Source organism: Marmota marmota, unplaced genomic scaffold (genome assembly GCF_001458135.2).
Source record: "Marmota marmota marmota unplaced genomic scaffold, marMar, whole genome shotgun sequence".
NCBI lineage: Eukaryota > Metazoa > Chordata > Mammalia > Rodentia > Sciuridae > Marmota > Marmota marmota.
The window spans coordinates 4,879,716-4,906,558 of record NW_025999998.1 but is presented as its reverse complement, the minus strand read 5'-3'; the positions used below and the strand labels follow the sequence as shown (position 1 = coordinate 4,906,558).

Below are 26,843 nucleotides of genomic sequence, written 5' to 3'. Positions count from 1 at the left end.
AAACTGTGGCTTTAGAAACATCAAATAACTCTCTCAAGATATCTAGGTAGTAAGCAGAATCTCCCATGCTCCACACTATTCTCTCGCGATACCCTCCTTTTTTTTTCTCTCTCTCTCTCATTTTTTTTTCTTTATTTGCATACTTCTTGAAAAAGTTTCACTTCCTCCTCCTCCTGTCTAGACAGTCTACTGTAGTTGTTTTGTGATTCCCATCATAGCTCTACCACTCAATGCCAGATATTTATGTTGTTTTGAGACAGTGTTCTCCCTTCATCTCTTCATTTCTCTGCTTCTCTTTCTGGTTTTCTTTTCTGACTCTTTTTCCTATCTTTATCCTTCAAATGTAAGATCTCCAGAGTTCCATCTCTCCACAGCTTTCTCTTCCTGTTCCACACTTAGCCAAGCCAATCTCATTTATTCCCACACCAGCAACTATCATGCTTTCACAATTGAAGAGCAAATCCACATAGTTAATTCTAGTCTCCTCCAACCCAATTCCAGCCCCCTGCTGAAATTTCCTAATAGTTCTTTCAAAGTACCTCAAAACTCTATGTGCCCCATATCTAACTCACTTCCTTCCTGTTTCTACCCATGAATTCCTCACCTGAGTCAGTCACCTATCATTAACCACTGGCCCCATCTTCACATCCCTTCACTACCCTGATTTCCCTTTTACTCAGTACATAGCTGGCACATCCTCATACAAAAAAAGCTATGGAGACACTGTGATGGACATATCCCTGAGCCACGAGGAGAATCTAGTTCTAATCCTGGCTTAATTGTTAAGCAGCTACCTGACTCAGTGGAGCTGGAACTGGGAAATGCGAAGCCCTTTCTCACACCAAAGACTCTATGAAGTGCTTGCAGCACTCATTCACCTTTAATGCCTTCTTATTAGTCCAACTAACATTGTCCTAACTGTCCTCACTGCATTTTGCCTGGACTATTTTAATTGGCCACCTGTCTGGTCTTCTTTCCTTTCTTCTCCTTATTTCCTTTCTTTGGATGGTGTTTCCCACAGTAAAAAAAAATTATATTCATAAAACATACTCTAAATGATGTTTCTCACTTGGTTAAATTGATTAAATATTTTCATATAATATCTGAAAACATATTTATGGACAAAACATGTCACTAACAAAGTCTGAAGATAAATGGCACTGGGGAAAATATTCTAACATATACCATGGACAAGAATTTAATTTCTTGATTTAAAAAGAGTCCTATGAATAATTTTCAGAAATAGACAACACATATGTTTTTTATAAATGTTTAACTTCACTAAATAAAAAATAAAATTCAAAACTATAAGATATTTTCTACTCTTTAGAAAGGTAAACATGTTAAAGGTGATGGCAGCCATTGCTTCTTCAGGGATGGGGAAAAGAACACTCCTGAACTGTTAACAAAATATAAACCAATACAAATTTTGTAAGTCAATAGGTAACATCTATCAAACTATGTACCCTTTAATCTAGCAATTCTCTGATTAGGAATTTATTCTACCAATGAACTTAAAAATATTTTCCAAGGGGCTATGGTTGTAGCTCAGTGACAGAACACTTTCCTGGCATGTCTGAGGCACTAGGTTCATTCCTCAGCACCACATAAAAGTAAATGAATAAAATAAAGGTATTGTTTCCACCTACAAATTAAAAATTTTTTTAAAAAATATTTTCCAAGAATCTCTCTCTCTCTCTCTCTCTCTCTCTCTCTCTCTCTCTCTCACACACACACACACACACACACACACACTAGTGGTTGCAACACTGATGTTAGCAGAAAAAAGAAACAAAGGAATGGATGGATAGACAGAAGGAAGGAAAGAAAAGAAAAGCCTGAACTTGCCAACATGTTAATCAAGAAAGGACTAGTTAAAATATTTATATGATTGAAGGTTATTTAGAATGTTACTTTTAAAAGAACATTTGTGACATGTGGAAATGCTCATGATATAGTGTTAGCAGAAAAAAACAGCTTATAAAATATTTGCAGTATGGCACTATTTTTATCTAATAATAGTTGTATATATGTTAACATTGAAAAACAAATGTCAAGATTCACAGCATATATGATTTCCTGTTATTTATACATTTTCCAAGTACAAATACATCATTTTTGTAGTTAGAAAAAAATTACTTGTTTTCAACTTTCTATAGAAAATAGAAAGTCAATTAAACTGTCTGTGCCCTTGTATACTCTGTATTCTAGAAGAGACACTACCTAGAGTTCACATCTTGGAGGTTATAAAAATTAATAATTAATCAAGCATAACTCTTTGGAAATGCTATAGCTACAATAATCTGAAAGCTCTCTATAGGATTTGGCTGTAGGAAAAAGATTTATTCCCACACATTGTAATTTATTCAACCACTTCTATTTGCTTTGCCTCATTCATCAAGTGCCGTCACCTAATATTGCATAATCCATGCCTGTGTGTATATTTAAGTAGAATTGGAATGTAACTTCGTTAACTATTACCAAGTGCTGACTACAGGAAACCACATCAGCTGAGAGTAGCCCTTCACATTTACGATTTAGGTGAGTATTATAACCAGTGTGCAAGAATATTTGTTGTCTGTTACTGGAAAAAGCAGCAAAAAAGAACCTATGGTGTTTATATTGCAATATGTTCTGAAATACTAACATTAAAAAGAGAATAAAGAAAGAGCAAATTTGAGTCTGAAGAAAGTGAAAATAGTATAAAAATAGTTATCATACTTAGCAAAGTAAAAGGTTTGTAGGTTATTTTTCAGAACAGCATTTGAAAATATTTCTGGATTATACTTTGGTTTATGTAACTCTAAAAAGGTGTTGACTTTCTCTGTGTTCATCATAAATGCAGTGTTTTCCAGCTTCTTGTTAAACTATGCAAGCTAATGATGATTTAGAATAGAATTCTTCCAAAGGTGTTCTCTCGCTAGTCCAGAGGAATAATAGTGGTGGGAAAAAATGTTATGATATCAACTAATTACTGAAAACAATTAGGTCAATAAAGATAGCTATTGATTTTCTTCAATGAAGGACTACCAACATCTTCATGATACTAATTTGAGCTCTGGTTCTCTAAGAGATAGGATACAGATTGGAACACAAAGTTTTATTTGAAAATGCAAATTTTTTTAATGACCAGGATACTTTTTTTAATGACCAGGATAATTTTTCCCTAGGGCATGTGTAGCTTTGGATAAAAGAGAAAACAAACAAAAATTATCATAGCGATGCAGTCTTCATGTTAATAAAGTGTGACCTCAATACCTACTGTGTGCAGGATACTATTTCAACTATTTTCTGTGTAATTTAAAATTTAACTATAATAGGATTACCTAACCTGTACTATTCCATGTATTATGTCATAAACTAGCTACTGTTAATGTAAAATTCAACCCTATTTAAAAGGAAATAAGAAAGACATTTATTCTGAGCCAAATATGAGTGAACATGGCCCAGATTACCTGAAATTACATGTTCCAAAGTGAAAGGGGTTACATAAACTTTACAGCCAAAGAACAAAGAGTTTTACAAACTAATACATTCAACAAATGAATCAGTGTCGGTGTTAGGTAGGCAGGCCATAGCAAAGCAGGGATATCTTTCCTATGGATATCATTATGTTATAGCATTCTTAGCTTTGGGGTTGGTAGAGGCTAGAGGTCTTCTAAGCTTAACAACATAGTTTGAGAAGTTTACATAATAGTGGTGAGCATATTATGTCAGATACAGAGGTTAAAGTGAATGACTACTTATCTAAATAATCTAAGATAGCCCAAGATAATTTTGGCTTTCAAACTACAAAATTCCCATATTTCTACAATCAGGATGTTCTATTCAGCCAAGGTCAAACAGTCTGCAGGATTTTGAGTATAGATACAGCTTCTTCAGTTTCACATCCCATATTCAGAAATTTATTATTTCAAAGAAGTTGGACAACTGCTTGTGTAGAAGAAAAGCTGGGTGTTTTAAGTGAAATTCCCAGTTCTTTCCCCTGACTACCCCCACTACATTTTGAAGAGGGAGGGGCCATAGGATGGGGATGGAAGGAGACAGAATGGAGAAGTGCTCACATTAAGATGGTAGTCAATAGACTAGATTATGCTCACAGCTGTTTTTGTGAGCCTAGGCAAGGCATCTTCCAGAATCTCAATCTACTCATTTGTAGGGTGAGGGACTACAACTATAAGGTTCTCTGCTTCTTAGCATTCTCGATCAATAAAGGTGGGAGAATCAGAGAAAGAAGTAGGATTTATCTGATGTCCTCAAGCAGTGTAAGGATAATATCCACTCCAAGACAAAGTTGAGGGGCATAACAGGGAGTCTTCCTTTGAGGATTTTGCTCAAGGGGACTGACTATAAATAAGCAACTTGCATATAAGATTCTAGCTCCACCTAGAGAAGATAATTTGGAATTTCAACCTGTGTAGAGTTATCTACAGACAAAAACAAAGGTGTATGATGTTTATCCTCTAAAGAATCCTCTAACCCAGAGACTCCTCTCTTACTCAGCTAGAAGAGCTGATACACCTGAAGTTTAGAAAAGGTTTAAATTATACCCACTTCTTAGCTAATTTGTGGGGTTTTTTTTTTAAATGTAACAAAATAGGAGTTCAATGCTTTAAAAAAAAATCAATAATCATTGGCAGAATTTCAGGCAAAGTCAACTGGAGAAGTCCTACTCTTCCAGAAACCACAATACTGCCATACCTTGATTATGAAGCCAGCTTGTAGTATCATATTGAAAGAATAAAAAGCTTTCCACAATTTATGATGGAGAATTCCATATTCTTTCAATATGACAATGCAATCCAGCTTGTTCAAGGTATAACATCCATTGGTAATCCTTTCCTGAACTAAGTATTAAGTTGGAAGCTGCAAGATGGTGATTTTTCTAGTTTTATCATTCCTTCTGTAATGAATAGATCCCTTTCTATTCATTCATTGTCAAGAAATGCCATACATTTGTGGGTTTCTTATTAACCCATCAAGTCCCATCATTCCAGATGTGGGACACTTATGAAAACAAATTAAGCAATGAATATACAACTTTTGGTAACTTTTGAAACAATTATGTTTTTAGAGTTCTATTATTTTGGTAAAAGTAATAGGTGAATGATTAAAGTGTTTGAAAAAATATATTTCATATATACAGAAGTATATATAAGGAATATATATATGTGTGTGTGTGTGTGTGTGTGTGTGTGTGAGATCTAGATTGTGACTTCCAACCTATTTTAATGCACCTATGTTGATTTTGTTGAAATATTCACAGAGCTGAAAACGTGGAACCTAATGAGTTAAATGCTTATAGTCAATTACCATCATTATTCTTTTTGATATTCAAATAATGCCAAATTTGGCCAGTGGGAAAGACTTCAAGGCAGCTCATGTATGCTTTTGAAACAATAATGCTTTCTGGCACAAAGAATGTTCCATGTTTACTACTATTTTCCCAGTCTCAGATCTGGAGTAGATCTTGAGATTTCTTCTGGCAGAAATATTTAGAAACTAAGATATGGGCACACATTTATTGCTGGGAGTTGGTTTATTGATTAAGTTTTAATATTTATAGGGTTTTTTCTTGGGCTTCTTTAATTTTATATTTGTATCTCCTTTCCCCTACAATGAAAACCATATAGCATCAATATGTCTTCTATTTTTTATGTACTACAGTATAACTAAACAATCTCAGAATTTCAATACTGGTATTACCACTAATAATAAACATAACTAAAGTTTAAATTTCTTTGCAGTTCTCTCTGTTTTATGGCTATATTCCAGTATAAAAGTATAATTAGAATACTTGTTCAAATTTTACTTAATTTTAAAAATGTGGTTATCAATTTTATATTGAGTTAGTCATGGTTCTTGATTGTTTTCAAGTTAAGAAAGTTGAACTAATATTATATCTTAATTCAACAGAAATCTGAAAGAATGAAGCCTAAAATGAAGTATTCAACCCCCAAAATCTCCTCAGCAAAGCTGAGCAGCACAGCAGATAGAACCTTGGTAAAACCCTGCAAGATAAGAGGTAAGGACTTAAGCATTCTTGATTATATTACACTATTTTTATCTGGTGTCAAATCTTTATTATTCCAATGATTACATGTTACCTTGCCAAAAGCTTCTAAGAATAAAAGAATTAAAATTTTAAAAAGGATGGCTCATAGATATGACAGCCAACTTTTGCTTATTTAATACATCATGAGATAGGAATAGCCCAGATAATTTAAACTTATGAATAATATAAATTATAGCCTTCTATGTTGATCCTTTTATTGTCCCCACACCTTTTGCTACCAAATCCCCAAACCTTTTCCTAATTAAAAAACAAAATTCTAAACTAATCTATTTTCATTCAACAAATACTGAAGACAATTGGTGTACCATGTGGTCTTGACTTGCAAATACTGATGAAGGAGAGAATAACAAGTGAAGATATTTGAATAATGCAGTCCTCAGATGAAGCAGAATCGACCAAATGAAACTCATGTTTATGTAGTTAAAACTAAGAGAGTTTAGGGGCTGGATTTGTGGCTCAGTGGCAGAGCACTTGCCTCACACATTTAAGGCAGTGAGTTCAATCCTCAGCACCACATAAAAATGAATAAACAAAACAAAGATATTGCATCCATCTATAACTAAAAAATATTTTTAAAAAACTAAGAGAGTTTGGAATAAGATAAAAAGGAAATATAGTCAAATAATAGCCACATCTCTGAGATAGAAGGGCTCTATGCCTATTTAACCCTTAAAATTATCTACCTAAGGGCTGGGGTTGTGGCTCAGGGATGGAGTGCTCGCCTAACATGTGTTGAGCCCTGGGTTCGATCCTCAGCATCACATATAAATAAAATAAAGGTATTGTGTTCACCTACAACTAAAACATATATATTTTTAAAATTATCTACCTAAGAATGAATCATGTAAATTTATACACTCATTTTTTCACATGGAAACAGTAACATAAGAGAGTTAACAGAACCCTGGTGGGCTGGAGAAAAAACGGAGGATAAGGAATGATAACGGCAACTGGCATATCATTATCCTTTATGCTCCTCACCCTTTCCATTAACACCTTTAAGGCTAGAAGAGACAACAGTGTTAAGGAATATCATTTCTGTCCTCTTCTGTCCTCCATGAGGGTCTGGCCCATGCACACTATTTTTTGGTAACCAGGGAAGACACTAATTTGACACTAGTTTTGGCCAAAAAATCATTATTAAATTAATCACTTTACTAAGTTGAAATGCTTTGTGCAAAAACAGTTACTCCATGTCCCCGAATTCCTTCTTAATAAAGAAAGTATTTTTTGTATCCCAGGAAATAAGGGTTCTTTACAGATATAGGAATGAGGGAGTAGGGTTTATTAGAGTTTCTGGTATTGATACCAAAGTTAAAATGTAACTCCTCTTTTATGAGTTCAGGAACTACTTATCTGCACCAGAGGACAGTGATAAAGATAATCCCAAAATATGACTTTGCAATACAACACATTTTTATCATCCCTTAAGAAAATTTCCTTTCCAATAATATCAACTCAGTACCATACTACAATAATAGGTATTTAAACACTTGGTAAAAAATTCAACAGAGACCTATGCAATTTATGACAGATCTGAACCATTTCTCAAAACTCAAAAGTGCAAGAAATGTCACGTTATTTTTCTAAATAATCTTCTGCTCTGAGCCCTCAAGCCACAAAGAACACACACACACACACACACACACACACACACACACTACTTCATTTCTTTCTCAAACTCCCTTGGTTTACCTGGATATGACACAATTCACAATTCACAAGCCATAAAACTCAATATCCATCCACACAGCCAGTCACACATTAGTTCACCCCTGGAAAATTTCACCTCTGATGCCAACATGATAGAGAATTTCATGACCTGGAGGAAAGACCCTCTCTAAACTTCTCCCCTTCCAGTTTCCAGGAAGATATTCCCCAAGGTCAGGTCCTTCTCCTCTCCTGCTTCTGTTCCCCAACATTCATCAGTACTTTCTCTTCCTAACAAGCTCGCCTCCTTTATTCATGGACATATACAGCCTACAGAAGCATTTATTGGCCTGAACAGTATTATTTTTAATTGAGACAACTTTTCAAAATTAGGAACTTTTCATGAGAATCTATATGTATAGGTTCTCTCAAAAAATCTAAAGATCTAGAAATACTGGGCCCATATTCCTGCATGACACAGCTAGTCAGGACTAGGTAGAGATCAACCCTTTTAGTTTAAATCTATTCATATAAGATTTTTCTGTTAGTGAAGGAACTTCAGTTTATACTGTGGACTAGAGGAAACCACTGAAAATGTTTAACTGGGGAATGATGTGTGAAAATAGAATGAGTGTCAAGAGAGAAATGGAAACTGATTAGAGGTCTACTGTATCATCTAGAGGACTGATGATGAAGGCCTGACCTAAGACAACAAAATGGAGAGGAAGAACTACAATCCAGATATATGTGAAAGGTGAAATTAATAAGCTTTAATTACATATTGACTAAATTGAAGGATGGAAAGAAAGAAGGAGATACTAACTTTCTGATTCTCACCTTTCTGATTTAAGAATTGATCAGATAATGGTAGACAGTTGTACTATTTTTCAAGAGAGGGGATTCCGGAGAAATATATTGAGGGTAGAGAAAGATAAAGATGTTTTATTTTTATAATCAACCTCATCCTCATCATCATTACTGGCATATTTTAGCTTGAGAGAGCTATAGGTCATCCAGGTAAAGATGTCCATAATTTCATTCCTGAGGACATACATAGATAGAAACAGAAATGCTTGAAGGTAGCTAATTCCAAATGCCCTGTGAAGAAAGTTCAGGAAAAAGACAAAAGATAAAGTTACAGTTTGCGGAATCATCAGCCACTAAGCAGATGTTTGAAGTCACTGGAACAAGCAAGATTGCCTGGAAAGAAAGTTTAGAGTGAGAGAAGGCAAAGGAGAAAACCATATGGTACACTGACATTTTAGGCAGAGGAAGAACTAACAAGGAGACAGAGGTAAACTGATCAGAAAGAAACACAGGGAACCAGTGTACTTAGTCACATAGCAATAAGGGCAGAGGGATTCAAGAAAGGAAGTGGTCTCCAGAGTCAAATACCACAGAGATCAAGATTAGGAAGCAATGAGAAAAAAGCATAGTGAAATAGGTATTTGAGGAAGAAATGAAAGATGAAGTTTTTCAAATCTGTCAACCATGGCGCCAAAACTACAGAAAGATTTCCAGGCCTCTTCCTATGTACTCACTAGAATTGCCTTAGGGAACTCATGCTGTTACAATGATGATATTAGCTATGAGAATTTTCTTAAAAGTCACACTAAGACTCTACCCTCAGAGAGCAAGCAGGATGGAGACACAGGAATTGGTAATAGCCCTTGTGTAGATTTGAGCTGGTTCCCTGACACCAGTAGAACACTCTCTCCTGCATAACCCCCACACGACCCTCACACTTTCAGCTGCCTAGAGCACCAAAGTATAACTTCTCCCAAATTCTTCCAAGGTAAAGTATTTACAATATTTCAAATGTAGTCACATTCCCCATGAATTATAACTAGTGAATGTCCCACTAGATGTTAGCTCCACACATTCATACATTTAACTCTCTTCCTAACCCCTTTTCTTCTTTTACCTCCACAATACTTGTACATGTCATGACCCTTACTTCAAATTACCCAAGACCCATTTATTTTTCCCTAGAGTCTACATTCAATATTAGAGATGACTACCATGTTCCCATGTGATGTCAACTATTACATAAATAGAAGCATATAAGGAATAAACAGATTTTTTGGTGTGGTCTTAAGCCTCTAAACTCTGAAGGCATGATGTAGTATAGTTAATATTGTATTAAATTATCAGGAGAGCAAGTACAATGCTGGCTCTGGCACTACTTAACTTTGTAAATTATTTTTGTAACTATAAAAGTACTTTATAAATGTGAGATACTGTAGCTGATATTTTTGAATTGTCAAGAGAAGTCAGGGAGTTCCATGGTGGAGTGGCCAATTCCTTGTTCAAACAGGTGAAAATACTCACAGGTCTTTATAAGCATTCTACTAGGAAGGCAAATCTTCTAGAAAATTGAAAAATATCTTTGATTGGCTCCCAAAGTCAGAATTATTTTCTTTTCTGAATTACTGTGAATAACTGAAATTTAACTATATAGTATAATTTTTTGATGGTTCATTTACTATATAATGTTGAAAATTGAGATCATCTGACTTGTGTTTGGTTTTTTTTGGGGGGGGGTACTGGGGATTGAACTCTCAGGAGCACTCAACCACTGAGCCACATTCATAGCCCTTTTTTGTATTTTATTTAGAGAGAGGGGTCTCACTGAGTTCCTTAGCACCTTGCTGTTGATGCAGCTGGCTTTGAACTCACAATCATCCTGCCTCAGTCTCCTGAGCTGCTGGGATTACAGGCATGTGCCATGGCAACTGGCCTGATTCATGTTTTAGTTTTCACTCTGTGTAACTCTGAGAGGTTGTTATGATTTCCAATTTCCAACTGATTTTTTAAAATTTGGCACAAATTTTTATTTGGCCAAATTAAGTAAGACTTACTGAATAACGATTAACTTTTCTACTTCAATTTTTTTAGATTTGAATTTGCACTTTGTTAGTACCTCAAACAATAGTGTAGCATTTTCTTAAATGGAGGTAGGGTGAGAAAAGTTGTTTTTATATTAGACACACCTCAGTCACAACTTCTCATCAGCCTTGTAAATTTGGACAATTTTACATGACTCCTAAAAGCCTCAGATTATCACCTATAAAATTGGGATAATAATGTCTAACTTGCAAGATTATTATGAAGAATTAAGTGAAATATGTAAAATAATTAGCACAGTACTTGGCCCACTGTTGACACTTAGAAGATGTTAGTTATTTTAGTGTCAATAACCTTCATAGAATATAGCTATCCCTGCAAAATTATTAAGTGTATTTTATGTAAGTAGATCTATTTTAGATCTCAGATTTCACATAGCCATATGTATTTCCTCTTAGGCAAAAATTTATGTTTATTAAATGTTGGCTTGTAATTCCTCATATGGAATTCTGAAAACCAAAATGTTTTCTAAAAACCTAAAATTTTTCATAATTCATTTGGCAGCAACATATGATCTGAATTCATTTGTCCATTAAGTCCCAATCTGAATATCTTTATTTTACTTTTTGTAAATTTTCCAATATTTCACTGTAAGATTAATTAATTTTTGACTAAACAGTGCTACACCAGCCCATTAAAGGTACTACATATGGATGATATATGTTCTATATTACAATGCTAAAATCTAAAAAAAATCTCTGAATTTTAAAACACAATTGGCTCCAAGAATTTCTGGTAAAATACAGTGGATCTATACTTGCTTTCATCTGCTGCACTTAGGGTTTGCAAAAAGATAAAGATGAACAGAGTAAAACATAACAATTTTTCATTGTTTAGAATCCCAACAGAAGACCAAAGAAATCTGCCATGTGTATTGTATGAAGCTACGCTCTGGCCTTACCATAAAAAAGAAGGCCTGTTACTTCAGGAAAGAAATCACCAAACATTGTTCACAACAAACAGGTAAGGGAAACTATGTTTCATGGCAACAGCAATGGGTATCTATTTGCCTTCACTTACCACATTTAAATACATAAATTTCTTCCTCACCCAAAAGAGTAAAGGGGCATATAAAGAGTTTTTAACAGCATGAGGGATATACAGTTATGTTATAATATTAAGTAAAAATAAAGGATACAAGATTATATATAAATAAGTTTATAATATTTCTAAGTAATTTTATTTAAAGGGGCAAACTAGAGGGCTAAGTGATTGCTTTTGGAGTGTTGAGACCATAGGTGATCAGTTTTCTCCCTCCTAGTGTGCTCTGCTAGGGTATAAATACGTCAGGAGGTATTAATCCCATCAGACCATGGGGTGTCCAAAGTCCTGGGATCATTTACCACTGTCAGCAAGCAGACTTAGAATCATCAAAAGGAAATGGCATGTATGCAGAGTGAGGACTGATGGTCCATTCCTGTTCAACTTCTGACCTACAGGTGGAAAGCACAAAGAAATACATCAGTTATTTGCTGCCTATCAACCTGCTAAGGAGCACTCCATCTTTGAAATAGCTAGGATCCAAGAAAATACTAGAGCACTTGACACATCAAGTATCAGAGGTGTGATGGGTCATAGGGGTGGTGTTGGGGGGAGGAGGGAGGTAAGACACAAGTAGGCAGCTCCAAATTTGTTTTCATATGTATCAAGAACCTCTGTTTGATGCCGATATGCCCATTTAGTGGTATCCAAACAGGTGTAACTGATCTAACAATGCTTGTGTATTCTATAGTTAGCACATCATCATGATTTTGAGATGCTTGTCATTATTTGGAATCCTATATATGTTATTCCCACTGGAAATACATTGTCCTTTGAAAGAAAAATATCTATTATTCCCCCAAATTCAACATTTTGTCCATGAAAGGAAAGGAAGATCTATTATTTTTTGAAATATAATTTCAACATAATATATTTTAAAGTTACAATGGTTTTCAATTTTATCACCTACTTGCACATAAATTCAAATTGCTGGTAACTATCAGGAAGTGAAGAGGGACTAGGGATGTAGCTTAGTGGTTGAGTACTTGTCTAGCATGTGCAAGGCCCTGGTCCAATACCCAGCACCAAAGTGGGTTGGGGGAAGAAGTGAATGAATCATCATTCAGGAAACTTGATAAGTAATTACATGTTGCCACTTAAAGCATTATTCCTGATAAAAACATATTAAGTTCACAAAAGTAATACTGAAGTTTCTCACTAAGGGTCTTTAAATCACTTTGCTTTACAAGTTCACATATAAATTCAATTTTTAGCAATCTCTTTTATATTTTGTATATTTTTTAGTATAATTCTGTTACATAAAGAAGATACAGTGATTTTTTTCCCTCTGCAGGCCCTATATCAGTACCCCCTAAATCTGAACCAGTTTATCCCTGCACGCTTTAAAAATATTATCATTTTTGGGCTGGGGTTATGGCTTAGTGGTAGAGCACTCACCTAGCACATACGAAGCCCTGGGTTCAATCCTTAGCACCACATAAAAATAAATAAAATAAAGGTATATAAAAGTATATTATCATTTTCTATGTGTGCTGTGACATTAAAAAATGTTAGGAAAATTGCTCTAAGTATCTCTGTTATTTAGCTTAAAGGAGAGAACTGTGATTATATCTGAATTCCCCTGGACTATAAAATTCTCTAAGTAACCACATTTTGTAGATGGGCATTCATTTACCTATGTCTATCAAAATAAAGTCCCTTCTTTCCCACAGTTCCCTAGACCATGGGAAACCAAAAAATGAAGGTTTCTTCAGGTAATTCCCATCACTTTTTCAGCTTCTTTCTCCCCACCAAACCCTCCCATAAACATTCTAGGTGCTCCTGCGGCATTTATTCAGGAGACCAAGCACTTTTAATCCCATCCAGGTGTTACACCTCAGCCTTTGAGCTACATAAAGCTTTGTGCCAAAGGCTTTCATCTATTCACAACTAATGACAAAATGTAGCTCAAATTGCAAAGAAAAAAAATTTTGAGGACACACTTCAAAAACAGTTTGTCAAAAGAATTATTCATGGTAACAAGTTTTATTCCCAAGAACAAGTTTTATTTCCCATGGAAACAAGAATTTCACTTGTTATAGGAGTTTCTTTTTTCACAGAATCTTGCGCTTCCCTGAGTACATACAATAATCAACATGTTCGTTTTATTTGGGAGGATGGAAATTATGTGACCAATGTTGAAGACCAGCCAAAAGACCAAGAAAAAGGTAGAATATTTCCTTATCTAAAATTATGTAATGATGATTAAAAAAATAAATCTACCAAACCATCAACAATGGATTAATTTAGATACAGCAAATAGATTTACTTATATTTGCTCATTCTAATACATTGTCAGTGGACACCTGAACATCGCTACGTTGAGAAGGATTCAGAAGTTTAATTAGGATTACTTAATGCAAGAATATAGATATTAAGAGTATACATGTTGTGAACTATGGAAGGAGGAGCTACATGTATTTGCTATTGCTAAATTACCCACTAGATCTTTCTAGCCTTATTAATATCAATAAATTATAATCTTTAACAAAAGGAATATACCACTGCTATCAACATCATAAATATTTAATAATAACTGTGTTGAATTTGTCAGAGCAAATTTTAAGACCTTCAAATTTTAAGACCTTCTCAGAACCGAGAAATGTTTGCTTTTGTTGATGCATAATAAAAAGGCGAGGATATTCTCAGATGTTATGAATATGATGGAACTGAAACCTTTTGATAAAAATGTATCTCACAAAAGTGATCTTATGCATTCTCTTTCAGACAAGGTATTACTGCGCTACTATGAGTCTCCATACCCCTCAAGCGAATCAGGTAATTTGGAGGCTTAGGTATTTGTAGTGCTGAAATTCTTAAGTTTGTAGTAAAGATAAATCCAAAATACTCCATGGGAAAGAAAGATTGTTTCAAAAAGCTCTCTCCAACCCACACTCACAATAAAATCTTAGATTCTTAGAGAATTTATTCCATCACATTAATTTTCTAGATTAATACTTAGGATAAAGGTTTGGCTGCATTTAATAAAAATCTCTTACCCAGGACTGGAATGGCAGTTCTGCTCAAAGTTTGTCCAGACACACAGCTTCTACACTGTGGCTCTATCAGCATCTACATGGTTCAATATTCCTAGCTACGATGGCAATGTCCAATCAGTGAGACAGAGGAAAATGAATGTACAACTAGAAGTTACACCTAAGAACTTAGTCCATTGCTGCATGAAGCCATGAGAAGCAGGCTAGGAAATATTTTATTATTATATATAAAAGGAAGTAGATATTAGAGGACAACCATGTAAAGCCCTGTAGCTTTATAGGCAGACAGGGGAGCTGATGCCCAGAGAAGTGCCCATGAGTCACAATTCTTCAGTTGGAAAGCATATTTTTTAACTACCAACCTCTCTCCTTCGAGAAATTCAGAAGAACCCTCTTCTTATTTAATAATGACTCTTTTACTTTCATTTGGGTGCAAATATCTTTAAGTGAATGAAGTAGTTATTTTATTTGATATCTTGAACTCTTTTCTGGGTGTTAAAAAGACTTAAATTAAAAATGAGTTGCAAGTCATTATAATTTAAAATTTATCTTCTTTCTTATTATTAATTTTATAATTAATGACAAATGAACCTGGGTATTTGTTATGTACAACATGAATTTTTGAAGTATATATACATGGTAGAGTAGTTAAATCTAGCTGGTTGAAAACTGCATTACCTTACTAATTATCATTTTAATTGTAAGGTGATGGTGTCGATGGTAAGATGTTGATGGTAAACCTGAGTCCTACAAAAGACAGAGACATCTTGCTTCATGCCAACAACAAGGCGCAGTCTGTGGAGGTAATAGATACATGATTATATAATTATGGTGATTAACTCTATCCATGTGTGTATATTTGGGTATTGGGATATTTTGAAGAAGGAGTTTTGTTTGTGATGTTGTAAATAAAACGGGTACTACTAATGACTTGCTTCTGCAGTAGGGGAAGGAGAAAAGTATATGTGACCTTGTTGCTAAAAATCTGGAATCTCCCAGCAGCACAGAATCACCTGAGTGCTTGTTAGAAATGCAGGAGTTCAAGCCCTCCAAGGAATGAATCAGGATTAGCATTTTAACAAATTCTTATGGCTGGGGATATAGTTCAGTCAGTAGAGTGCTTGCTTTGCATGCACAAGGCCCTTGGTTCAATCCCCAGCACACACACACACACACACACACACACACACACAAATCTCTAGGAGATGCACAATTTCATTAAGGTTTGAGAAGCACTGCTATACAGGTTTATCTCAGTTTCTTTTTATTTGACTTTAGGAATTATGTTCTTCTAGGAAATGTTTTTTGTAAAATATTCTTATACTCCAAGTCTGGTGGCTGGAGATGCAGCACACATTTCCATATCAAGATTTATGGAGAGCAAAATGATCTACATTCTCATAGGATTCACTGCATATTGTTTACTTAGTAAAAGGCAATATTATATTGGTCATGACAAGGAACTATAAATATCTTGAAGAACAAATAAACCAAAGGTAGAAGCAAGGACAGGAACATGAAAGTATAATACAGAAGATGAATTACATAAATACACAAATTTATAAAGCTAACTAATACAGTTATATAAGGTATTAACATAAGTAGTGGTCAGTAATTGGCATTTTCTATAACAAAATATCCCTAAGTGTATATAACACAGTGTCTAGCATATATAACTATTCAATAATAAGAAGTAACTCATCTGAGCTATTAAATACCAAGCACTTGCTAAGTACTATCTCATCTAATCCTTACAGTTACATCTATGGTGGAGCTATTATATTACATCATAGACTTATATTTCAGCTATTACTGAATAACAAACTATCCCCCAAACTTAGTGATTTAAAATAAAAATTATTTATATTATTCATACATCTAGATGAGAATTAACTGATCTAGAAAACTGGCTAGACTAAAATATTGAAGTTTAAGAGAAAAGCAACATACCCAAGTCTTAGCGTATATTACAAACCAAGGGTACAAGTCCAGAACTATTGCATTCAGATTCAGTCATTCTAAGTCATATTGCCTCTCTAAGTATGCTATCCATCAGTGAATCAAATTAAATCATACCACCCACCCTTTACCCTCTACTCATCTGCCCCACCTCCTTTCTCAGTAAGCAGGCTTGCTGGAAATACCAAGTTATAGATTATTATTCCCCTTCAGGTTCTAACATATGAAGGGAAAGTTGATTCTGGACCTTTGACTCACGTATTGGTTGCTTTTTCTCTTGTTTCCTCAGCTGCAAAAGTGTAAAACTCCATTGCCAGACCAGGCCTTCTTTGTCCTTCATAAGGAATCCTCTGATTTTGTTTCATTCGAATGTAAGAGTAATCGTGGAATGTATATAGGAGTCAAAGATAATCAGCTTGCTCTGGTGGAAGGAAAGAATCAGACTAGTGATAATATCATGTTTAAGCTCTCCTTAATGTAACAGAGACCTGCAGGATCTGGTTTGGGCAACACAAATGATACCACTGGAGGACAAGAGTGAAAGAGACAGGCAATATCTAGGGGAAATGGCTTAGAATGCTGTGGAATGTTTTATTTACTATGTGTACAAATATTTTTTCTAATCCTTCAATTGTTTTCTTTTTCTTTGTATCACTATATATTCAACAACATTATGAGTTTATAAAACAAGGTTTTGGTAAAAAGATCTGCTTTTTGAAGAGATATAGGCTAACCTTTACTTTTTTCTAGATTCAGTCCAGAAAGAATTTCCACATTTAGAGTTTACATCTCTTTAGAGAAGAGTCCATAACTCAAGTTGCTCTTTAAATAGGGATCCATTTTAAAGAGATACATGGTTTTCTCTTATTCCAAACAATAGATTCAAACACTAGAGCTGTTAATAAAAAGAATAAATACTGCATAGACTTACTATTTATCCACTAGAATAAAACACTGAGTGTGTTTATAAATGCCCTAGGTAACACTCAGATTGGCTCTTTTTGTGAAGAGTTATGGCACTTCAAATGCCTACATGCTTAGGCAAGTAATATAAAGGAAAGGATAATTTGAAACTTAAGAAAAACAAATCCAGTGTTGATAAAATGAACAATTTTACCTCTGTTTCATTTCTTAAATTCTGATTTAATATGAAATAATTTTTATAGAGAGAGTTAACTTTAAACAAGGCCTTTCTAATGTAGAAAACAAATTTCAGTTCACACATGTAATTGAAATTATTGGTAATATCTAACAAACTGAAACATTTTCTTAAAATACTAAGTTATAGTAGAATGGTTAGGGCATTCAAGTAGCATGGGATCCAAATACTATAATGAAACCAGAAGTCCTCTAATTTACTAAGGCCCAAAAAAAGACACAAAATTAACATTAAAATTTCAATAACTGGCTGCCATTCACATTTATGCATACTATGTCCTTCGAATCCTACCTTCCAAGATCTATGACTTTTGATATGCTCATCACCTTGGGTAAAATTTCTTCTAATCATTGCTTTCCATAAACACAGCAGGTCTTTTTGTTGTTTAGCTTCTCAATGACTCTGCTCGGATGGAATATTCATTTAACTCTGTCCTTTCTTCAGTTATTTTAACCAAGGTATCCTTTGGCACCAATACCCCCACGTTCATTTCCATTTCATCTGAACTCTACATGCTTACCTTTATTCTGCTTTGTGTACCTTACAATGTAGAATTTTTACATATGGTACCTAATACTGTAGAACTTTTGCCTACTGATGGCAAAATTGTTCACTGAACATCTTTGTGTTTTACTGTTACTAAGCTACTAAAATTAATGATCATATAATAACATTTTGAACTAGTAAATGAATGGTTTTTGCTTATTTCAATCTTTAGCAATTTCTATTATAATTTTCCATAGACATGGCTTATAATTAATGGCAAATATAATAATAGAAAATTGATGACATGTAACCTTTGCTGAAAGTGGACTTTGAAATTTCTAATTCATTGGAACCTAATGGGTATAAGATAAAAGAAGCTGAGAATCATTGTATAAAAATTATGCAACTGTAGAATAATATATCATTGTTTCATAATTTGTTAAAACTTTACTATAGAGACAAAAATAAAAGAACCTATATCATTTCCTTCAAAAATAGTAAACATTGTGTGCATCTGTATGATATACTTAAAATAATTATAAACTAAATATGTCCATTATACTGTTTGTAATCCTGAATAAAACTGTACTTTTTAAAAGAATGCATGACTATAATGATTTTATCATAAAAACAACTCAATATTCTAATTTTTTTTCTTTTTCTTTTTTCTTTTGGTTCTGGGGATTGAACCCAAGGGTGCTTAACCACTGAGTCACATCCCTAGCCATTTTTCGTATTTTATTTATAAACATGGTCTCACTGAGTTGCTTAGGGCCAGATAAGTTGCTGAGGCTGGCTTTAAACTCGCAATCCTCCTGCCTCAGCTTCCGACCCACTGGGATTACAGGCGTGTGCCATTACACCCGGTGAATATTCTGAAATTCTTAAGTGAATTTGCACACCCTAATTTATCAATGTTGGTTTCTAGAGTAAATCAAATATTTACTGATATTTTTGCTAATTCAAAATCAAGTAAGACTTTTGCTTTTGTCTTCTTAGTGCCTGGTAGAGAAGCCCTCACAAAAATGTTAGATGATTTTTACCCAAGATCAAACAGCTAACACATACCTTCACTAGAACTTAATCTGAGATTTATGACTCCTTATTTAGATATCTTTTAAGTCAGCTATCTGATTTTGTTTTTTCTTTTTTAAAAATATTTTCCACCATTATCATAATCAATGTTATTTAATTAAAATATTCAAGGTATTGTTACTTACTTGCATGTTTTTTTGATGGCCCATAGTATACATTACTAGACGGAATGTGTCCATTTAACTGTATCAGAAATGATAATTATGTCAAAATTTCTTTTCCTCTCATATTTATATTTTGTAAGTTTCTATGTATTTTTGGATACTTTGATATTTTAGTCAGCTTTTTGTCACTGTGACCAAAAGGCCCAACAAGAACAATTTAGAAGAGGAAAAAGGTTTACTTTGGCTTATGGTTTCAGAGGTCTCAGCTCATAGACAGCTGACTCCATTGTTCTGAGTCCAAGGTGAGGCAGAACACCAAGGCAAAAGGGTGTGGCAGAAGAAGGCTTCTTAGGACATGGCAATAAAGAAGAAGAGAGAGAGGTCCACTCAGCAGGGACAAAACATATATCCCTAAGGCACACCCCCAGTGACCTACCTTCTCAGCCACATCCTATCTGCCCACAGTTGCCACCCAGTTAATCCATTCAAGTGGATTATTGCACTGATTAAGTTAAGGTCCTCATAACCCAATCATTTCACCTCTAAGCTTTCTTGTTTTGTCTCACACATGACCTTTTGAGGGATTCCTCATATCTAAACCATAACACTTGAAATATGGTCAAGAAAATTTCATTTGAATGAGTGAAGTCATTTAGAATTGGGGGGAAATAATTAAGAGTTGAATTTGAAGGGGGCACTTGGAAAGGAAATTGCTAATCTAATTAGAATGTAGCACCTTGAATTAAGTCTAGGATGATGGATTCATAATCTCTACTTACACAGAACAAAACAAATCAGAAATAACAATTTCAATCTTTGTGCTTCATATAAGAAATTTCAAGGTGAACAGTGAAATCTTCAAATGAGATGGTCTAGTGGAGATTGGGTCAGACTTGTCCCCAAATCCCTTCTTCCCTCATACTATGACCTGTACAGACCAGAAATCTCATCTCCTATTAGTAACTAATTAATTACATACCATGTACACTGAACATTGTGAAAGTATAGAATATGTTTAAGCTATTCTCCTTGTCCATATGAAACTTGTATAATGTACATATATAGTATATATTAAAATTCCAACTCTGCAGTACATAATCATACAAGGTGACAGAAATCCGTGAGGGTCTGTCATCAAGGAAAGAAACAGGACTGAATTCTCTACCCCTGCACCCTAGTATCCACCTGATTTGTTTATATATCTATTCCCAAAGTCATGTTAAGCAGGTTTTTTCTACAGATCTTGAGCAAAAAGGGTAAATTCAGTTGTTCCAATTCCATTAATAGTCAAGATTCAAGCTAAATCTAAATATTGGGTGGAAGAGACAAAAGAAAGCCAGCTGGTAGAGACAAAATCAATGAGCTATTTCTTGTTGAGGTGTCAATAAGAAGTAACACATGTCCACACCCAATCACAGTTTTTAGCCTATCCTAGAGGACATTATCATAAATAGAATGCATGAATCACTGCCCACTATATTAAAAACATAGGCTTGGCTTACCACTTATAGGTGGTGTGTCTTCAACAAGGTATGAAACTTCTGTTTCTCTGTAAAATGGATATGTAACAAATCTTGTAGTTGTCTACCTAATATCCACCACCTCTACCTTACTTGCTTACCAGTGGAACTTCATTTTGTTCCAGGTAGTCGTTTACCCAACTAAAAACAACCCATTCCAGATATCTACGGTAACTATTTTATATAGTTCCAGATAGTAAAATATAGGCAGGATAAGTGTTTGAGAAGAACTTTTTTAAGGGACATGTTTGACTGATATGTCCCTTTTCAGCATCCCATCTTCCTACCAGGGCCATAGATATGAAACGGAATGTACAATAACTACCTTCTGATCAGGAGGTGATGATGAGGGGGAACAAAGACCTATACATTAAAAAATAGCAGAGAGAAAGATATAACTCTGGTATAGCAGACAGTATTGATGCTCTGTCCAAGTCTCCTTGGATTCATTTACACTAGATCCTTTGATGACATTTCTGTGAATACCACACATCTTCACCACCACCATCTTCTGTGTACTTTCAATATCTAGCATTTGCAGTTCTTCTCACAAGGACAGGCTTGATGGTATAAATGATGCTTTGCCCTCTTGCACAGAAAGACATGAGTGCCTGAGTTTATATTTCTCCCACCAACCTTACCAAGCATTCACTCAGAACTTCCCTCCTTGAGTTCATACTGAAGCTACTTCTTCTGGACTTTAGCATAAGATTATTTCCTTGCTTAAAGGCTACATAGATTGCCCTCTCTTGCCCTAATTTCCCTAGTTTTTCTTGAAAGCACTACCTTAGTAATAAATCACAAGTTCAAAAACCCTTAACACAGAATCTGTTCCTGGGAAACTTACCATAAAAAACAGGTCACATGTAACATTGTTGAGCTGCCATACTATTTTTGAAATACTAACTGCAGACTTTATGTTAAGAAAAAAAATAAACCCATGTCTGCTCAAGCTAGTGTTGGGTTTTCTGTGGAATGAAGCTTAAAGTAAATTTCATCAATAGAAAAGATGATTTTGACACCTGATTCTTAGGACACTAATAGAAACTACATTGCACATAGCAAATACTTAGTGAATGTTAGCTTAGAATCTAGGCAAACTTGATTGGTACTGAGAAAAATTTTTCTTAGGTACAATTAAAACTTTAAAAAGACATGCATGCCTCTACTTTGTTATCCTCTCAGTGTGGAGAGAATAAATCAGAATGGATGAGATCTGACAATTTATAACATATAAATCTCATAGGTATTTGACTATATTTCTTGACCTACAAATGTAACATATGTTTTCATATGTGTCATACTTTATTGAGCCTGCTTCAACAAAATACCATAAATTGAGTAACTTATAAACAACAGAAATTTATTTTTATCAGTCTAGCAGCTGAAAGTCTAAGATCTGCACTGGCATATTTAGTATCTGAAGAAGTCTTCACATGACCAAAGAGGTTAGCCACCCCTCTGGTTTCTTTCTTAAGAGGACTAATCACAATCATAAGGACCCTGCCTTCATGACCTAATCACTTCTTAGAGGTCTCACTTTCTAACACCATTACCTTGGGGGTTAGAATTTCAAAATAAGAATTTGCAGTGGGGAGACCCGAACATTGAGACCAAAGCAATATGTATCAAATATTAAATTATAAATATAAAACTACTAATAGTAAAAATGAAAAAATACCTATATTTCTTCAAAAGAGCATAGGATAAAAGTGCAAATATTCCATGATATGTGAATGGTAAATGGGATAACCAAAAACTTATGCAATAATTTATTAATACTACATGGGTCAGAAAAACAATTAGAAAAACCAAAAACTGGATCTTGGAAAAATCAATAAAATTTATAAACCTTTGGCCAGACTGACTATGAAAAAAATTACCATTATCAGTAATAAAAGAACTGACATCTGTAGTTGGAAAGGTTTTTGTTTTGTTTGAGTTTTTTGTGATAATGGAGATTGAACCCAGGACCTCACACATGCTAGGCAAACATTGTACCACTCAGCTATATCCCCAACCCATCTAAAAGTATTAAACATATAAAAATGGAACATTATAAATAATGCTACAACAATAAATTTGACAACTTTAATAAAAACAGACAAATTCATTGAAAGGCACAAACTACCAAGACTAACCCAAGAAGAAACAGACCAGTTTTGAGTGTCGTGTGTTCAACTATCTCATACTATTTAGGGCAGGAGTTCTGCCTTCACTAAAGGTGTAAACAGAAGAACAGATATCAGTGTACTATTGATTGGAGAGGAAGTAGTTAACAGGACATCAAGGAATCTCAGACTTTTGACCTTTTCCTCATTCCACATTGCCACACCTACTCGCTTCCACCCAGGACAGTCAGATCCCAGGGTTTTAGTTCCTCACACAATTATGGACTGTTAACTCTGTAGGCCAGATCTCTTTGCAGTCCAGTTGGACTTTCAATTGACTATAGAACACCACCGCTTCGATTCATCAAGTTCAATACAACCTGAGTCCAATGCATTCTTTTCTTTATCCCATCACCAGAGATACTCTATCTCTTTATCTGTGTATTACCAGTACCTAACTCAGTGGTCTGGCACTTTCAATATTTTTTTATTAAATATTTGAGGCAGTCAGTCAAACTACCAATGACTCTGGTTTGCTCCTTCCTGCTACTTGCTGTTCTGCTCCTCTAGTTCAGAGGTTCTCAAACATGAACATGCCTGAGAATCATCTGGAAAGCTTTTTCATATACAACTTTCTGGGCCCTAGCCACAGAGATTCTGATTTCAGAAATCACTGTCCTAGATCACACAACTGTATGGTCACTGATCACATGAACAGTGATTAGATTACTACTTTGAGTGTTCATTCCCTCTTGTAGCAAGTCATTGGGCACTCTGATATATACATCACGCTGAATTCTAACACCTATAGTAACCTCTCAACTAGCTTTCTTGTTCCTACTATCTGATCAACCTTACTGTTGATCTTAAACTTTCCTAGTCCTTCCTCATTATCTAGGCAGAAGGTCCAAAGTTGCTCACTGTTCATTCCTGGCAAATTGAGTCTAACATCTGAAAAGGCTAGAGTCCAAAGTGATGTCAACACTGTATAATGTGAAAGTTATCTAAGATAAAATACTCAGGGTCTGCTTAAAGAACATGGCATGATCAAAGCTTCCCTAACAAAATGAATCTAAAAAGAAAGATGACATTTTGTGGATTCAACTGCTAACCACTCTTAAGCAGGGCCATTCTAGAAACCACTGAACTAATAGATAAAAACAGCCATGAAATGTGGGTTACTTTTGTGTTTGACCACCTTATAAATGACAGCACATAATGGACAGCAAAGGATATGAACTTTGGTACTAGAGAGATCTGGGTTCTAATCTCAATTTCTGCAATCAGGGGATCTTGTAATGCTCTGAAAATGGGGCTATAAAATGGGGCTAATATATCACTTAGGGGTATTGAGATGATGGAATAAGGAAATGGTTGTAAGCACCTACCACAGTACCTGGCCTATTTTAAGATCAATCATATAAATCCTATTTCTCTCCTTCCACCTGCATTTATAATTTAATGTCCAATAGGTATTTTTATTTTTATTATTTTCCTCAAGGAAATATTCTCCAAAAGTCACAAGAAAACAAAAATTGCAAACTTTTGTGTTACATAGGCTCAAAGGGACTGGCAGATGTTCCTGCAAATCAGAACATTGCTGCTGAATGAATCCTCAAACAGATACATCTTATAAAGTTAAACTCAAACAAGAATTCTAAATATTTTCCTCCACTTTGATGTTGATAACATGATATGCTTTCCTTATGCAATACTGGCTTTTGCATGCTGGCCTTTGCTTCTATTGAAAGAATGATCACTCTGTAACATTAAACAAACACTTTGGAATTTTGGAATGAACCTCAGCTGGAACAACATCAGTTTGGCTAAACAGTTTTTCCCTCAGTGAGCAGTATAAGTAATTATAGCAAAGAATTTTTTTATTTTTGCAAAGAATTTCAAGGAGAACAGTATAAACTCATTTAGTAATTCAGTTTCTTTCAAGTTCAATTTATTTAACAGAATTTTTCCTATTTTCCCCTGGAATTCTCACCAAGGCCCCACTATTAGAAATTTTAAAAAAAAAGTAAAGTACCTAATATTTGAAATTCTGCTATTTGGAACAACCATCTCTCCCCTAACATGAAAAGAGGACAGGAAAGGGATGGAAAAGTCATCTTCTTGAGGAATACTAAATTTGTAAAGAAACAATCATATTCCCTTCATCTCTTGGATACAAAAGTGAGCATAAAATTATAAAATCTGGATAAATTTTGGGAGTAATTCAGAGAAGGAGACTTATATTTAATGGTCTGGCATGTGTTTTCTCTATTACAGGACCCATCCTGGTACTTCTGAGGCAGAAAAGGCACACTTAGGGAAAATGACAGGACAGTCACAATCATAGTTGAGATACGCCTCTGTCAGTATCTGACAGAGCAAACAGGCCAAAAAAATCATTACAGATATAGATTTTTGACAACACTATCAACTAAATCAACCCAGTGGACATTCATAGAACACTTTGCCCACAATAGAGAAATATATATTATTTTCAGGGTACATAAAACATTCACCAAAAAGAAATAAAAAAGAATTCAAAATATCTTAAGTATGTTCTCTGAACATATTGGAATTGAATGAGAAATCAATAAGAGAAAACTATTTGGAAATTAAATGTAACACTTTTAAATAGCTCTCAAGTTAGAGAAGAAAACACAATAGAAATTGAAAAATATTTTATTTGAATGAAAATAAAATGAATCAAAATTAGTGGAACACAGCTAAAGCACTGTTTAGAGGAAAATTTATATTAAATAGTTATTTTAGAAAGATTTCTAATAGATGCTTTTAAATTTCCATCTTAACAACTAGCAAAAAATAAAACACAAAGAATAAAGCAAGAAGAATGGGAGATATAATGGGAGAAATTAGTGAAATAGAAAACAACAACAAAAAGAAGAGAAAGTAAAAACTTGCTCTTTAGTAGCTCATTAAAACGGATAAACCTGAGTCAGGTGATACCTATAATCCTAACTACTTGGGAAGTAGAAGCAGGATGATCAGAAGTTCAAAGCTAGCCTGAGTAATTAGTAAGATCCTATCTCAAAAATTTTTTTTGATTACAAAAAAGGGCTGGGCATATATTTCAGTAGCAGCTCTTGCCTAGCTAGCATACACAAGCCCATGGGTTCAAGCCCCAGGACCAAATGAACAAACAAAAAACAAATAAAACTGTCACCAAATGACCAAGAATACACAGGAACAAAATATCAGTATTAGGAATGAAAACATCACTAGAGATCCCCTAGGACAGGAGAATATTTTGAACATGTTTTGCCAATACATTAGATAGCTTAATTGAAATGGATAAATTTCTTTAAATAACTTAATTACCAAATCTTACTCAAAGAGAAACAAATAACCTAAATTGTCATATGTCTATTAAAGAAATTATATTCATAGTTAAAATTTTGCCACAATGAAAACTCCAGTTCCAGATGGCTTCATTGATGAAATCTATCAAATAACTAAGGAAGAAATGATACAAATTTTATAAAAACTCTTCCAGAAAATAGAAGATGGGATAACACTTACCAATTTATTTTATGATGACAGCAATTCCCCAATAGCAAAAACAGACAAAGATTCTTCAAAACCATAAAATTTGCCAGGAAATATCCTTCTTGAACCTCAATTTGAAAAGTTTTAACAAAATATTAGTAAATTGAAACCAGCAACAGATAAAAAGAAATAAATTGCATCTTGAAGTGCAATTTATTTCACGTATGTGAAGTTG

The 26,843-nt window shown here is 34.4% G+C and overlaps 1 protein-coding gene across 5 annotated transcripts in view; it reads left to right on the top strand.

The window, feature by feature from the left end:
- Il33 (interleukin 33) overlaps positions 1-18,875 on the top strand; it is a 45,359-nt gene extending 26,484 nt beyond the window's left edge. For 2 of the 5 annotated variants that reach the window (XM_048806798.1, XM_048806799.1), the window contains exons 2-9: positions 2,453-2,541; positions 5,917-6,025; positions 11,471-11,596; positions 12,073-12,195; positions 13,735-13,842; positions 14,402-14,452; positions 15,376-15,473; positions 16,919-18,875. In XM_048806798.1, the coding sequence (XP_048662755.1) occupies positions 5,929-6,025; positions 11,471-11,596; positions 12,073-12,195; positions 13,735-13,842; positions 14,402-14,452; positions 15,376-15,473; positions 16,919-17,110 (795 nt within the window). In that variant the 5' untranslated portion in view covers positions 2,453-2,541; positions 5,917-5,928 and the 3' untranslated portion in view covers positions 17,111-18,875. Of the gene's footprint in view, positions 1-2,271; positions 2,542-5,916; positions 6,026-11,470; positions 11,597-12,072; positions 12,196-13,734; positions 13,843-14,401; positions 14,453-15,375; positions 15,474-16,918 lie in introns of those variants that run through there. The other 3 variants (XM_015492857.2, XM_048806800.1, XM_048806802.1) reach the window with 3 other exon arrangements.
- Positions 18,876-26,843: the final 7,968 nt, after the last annotated feature.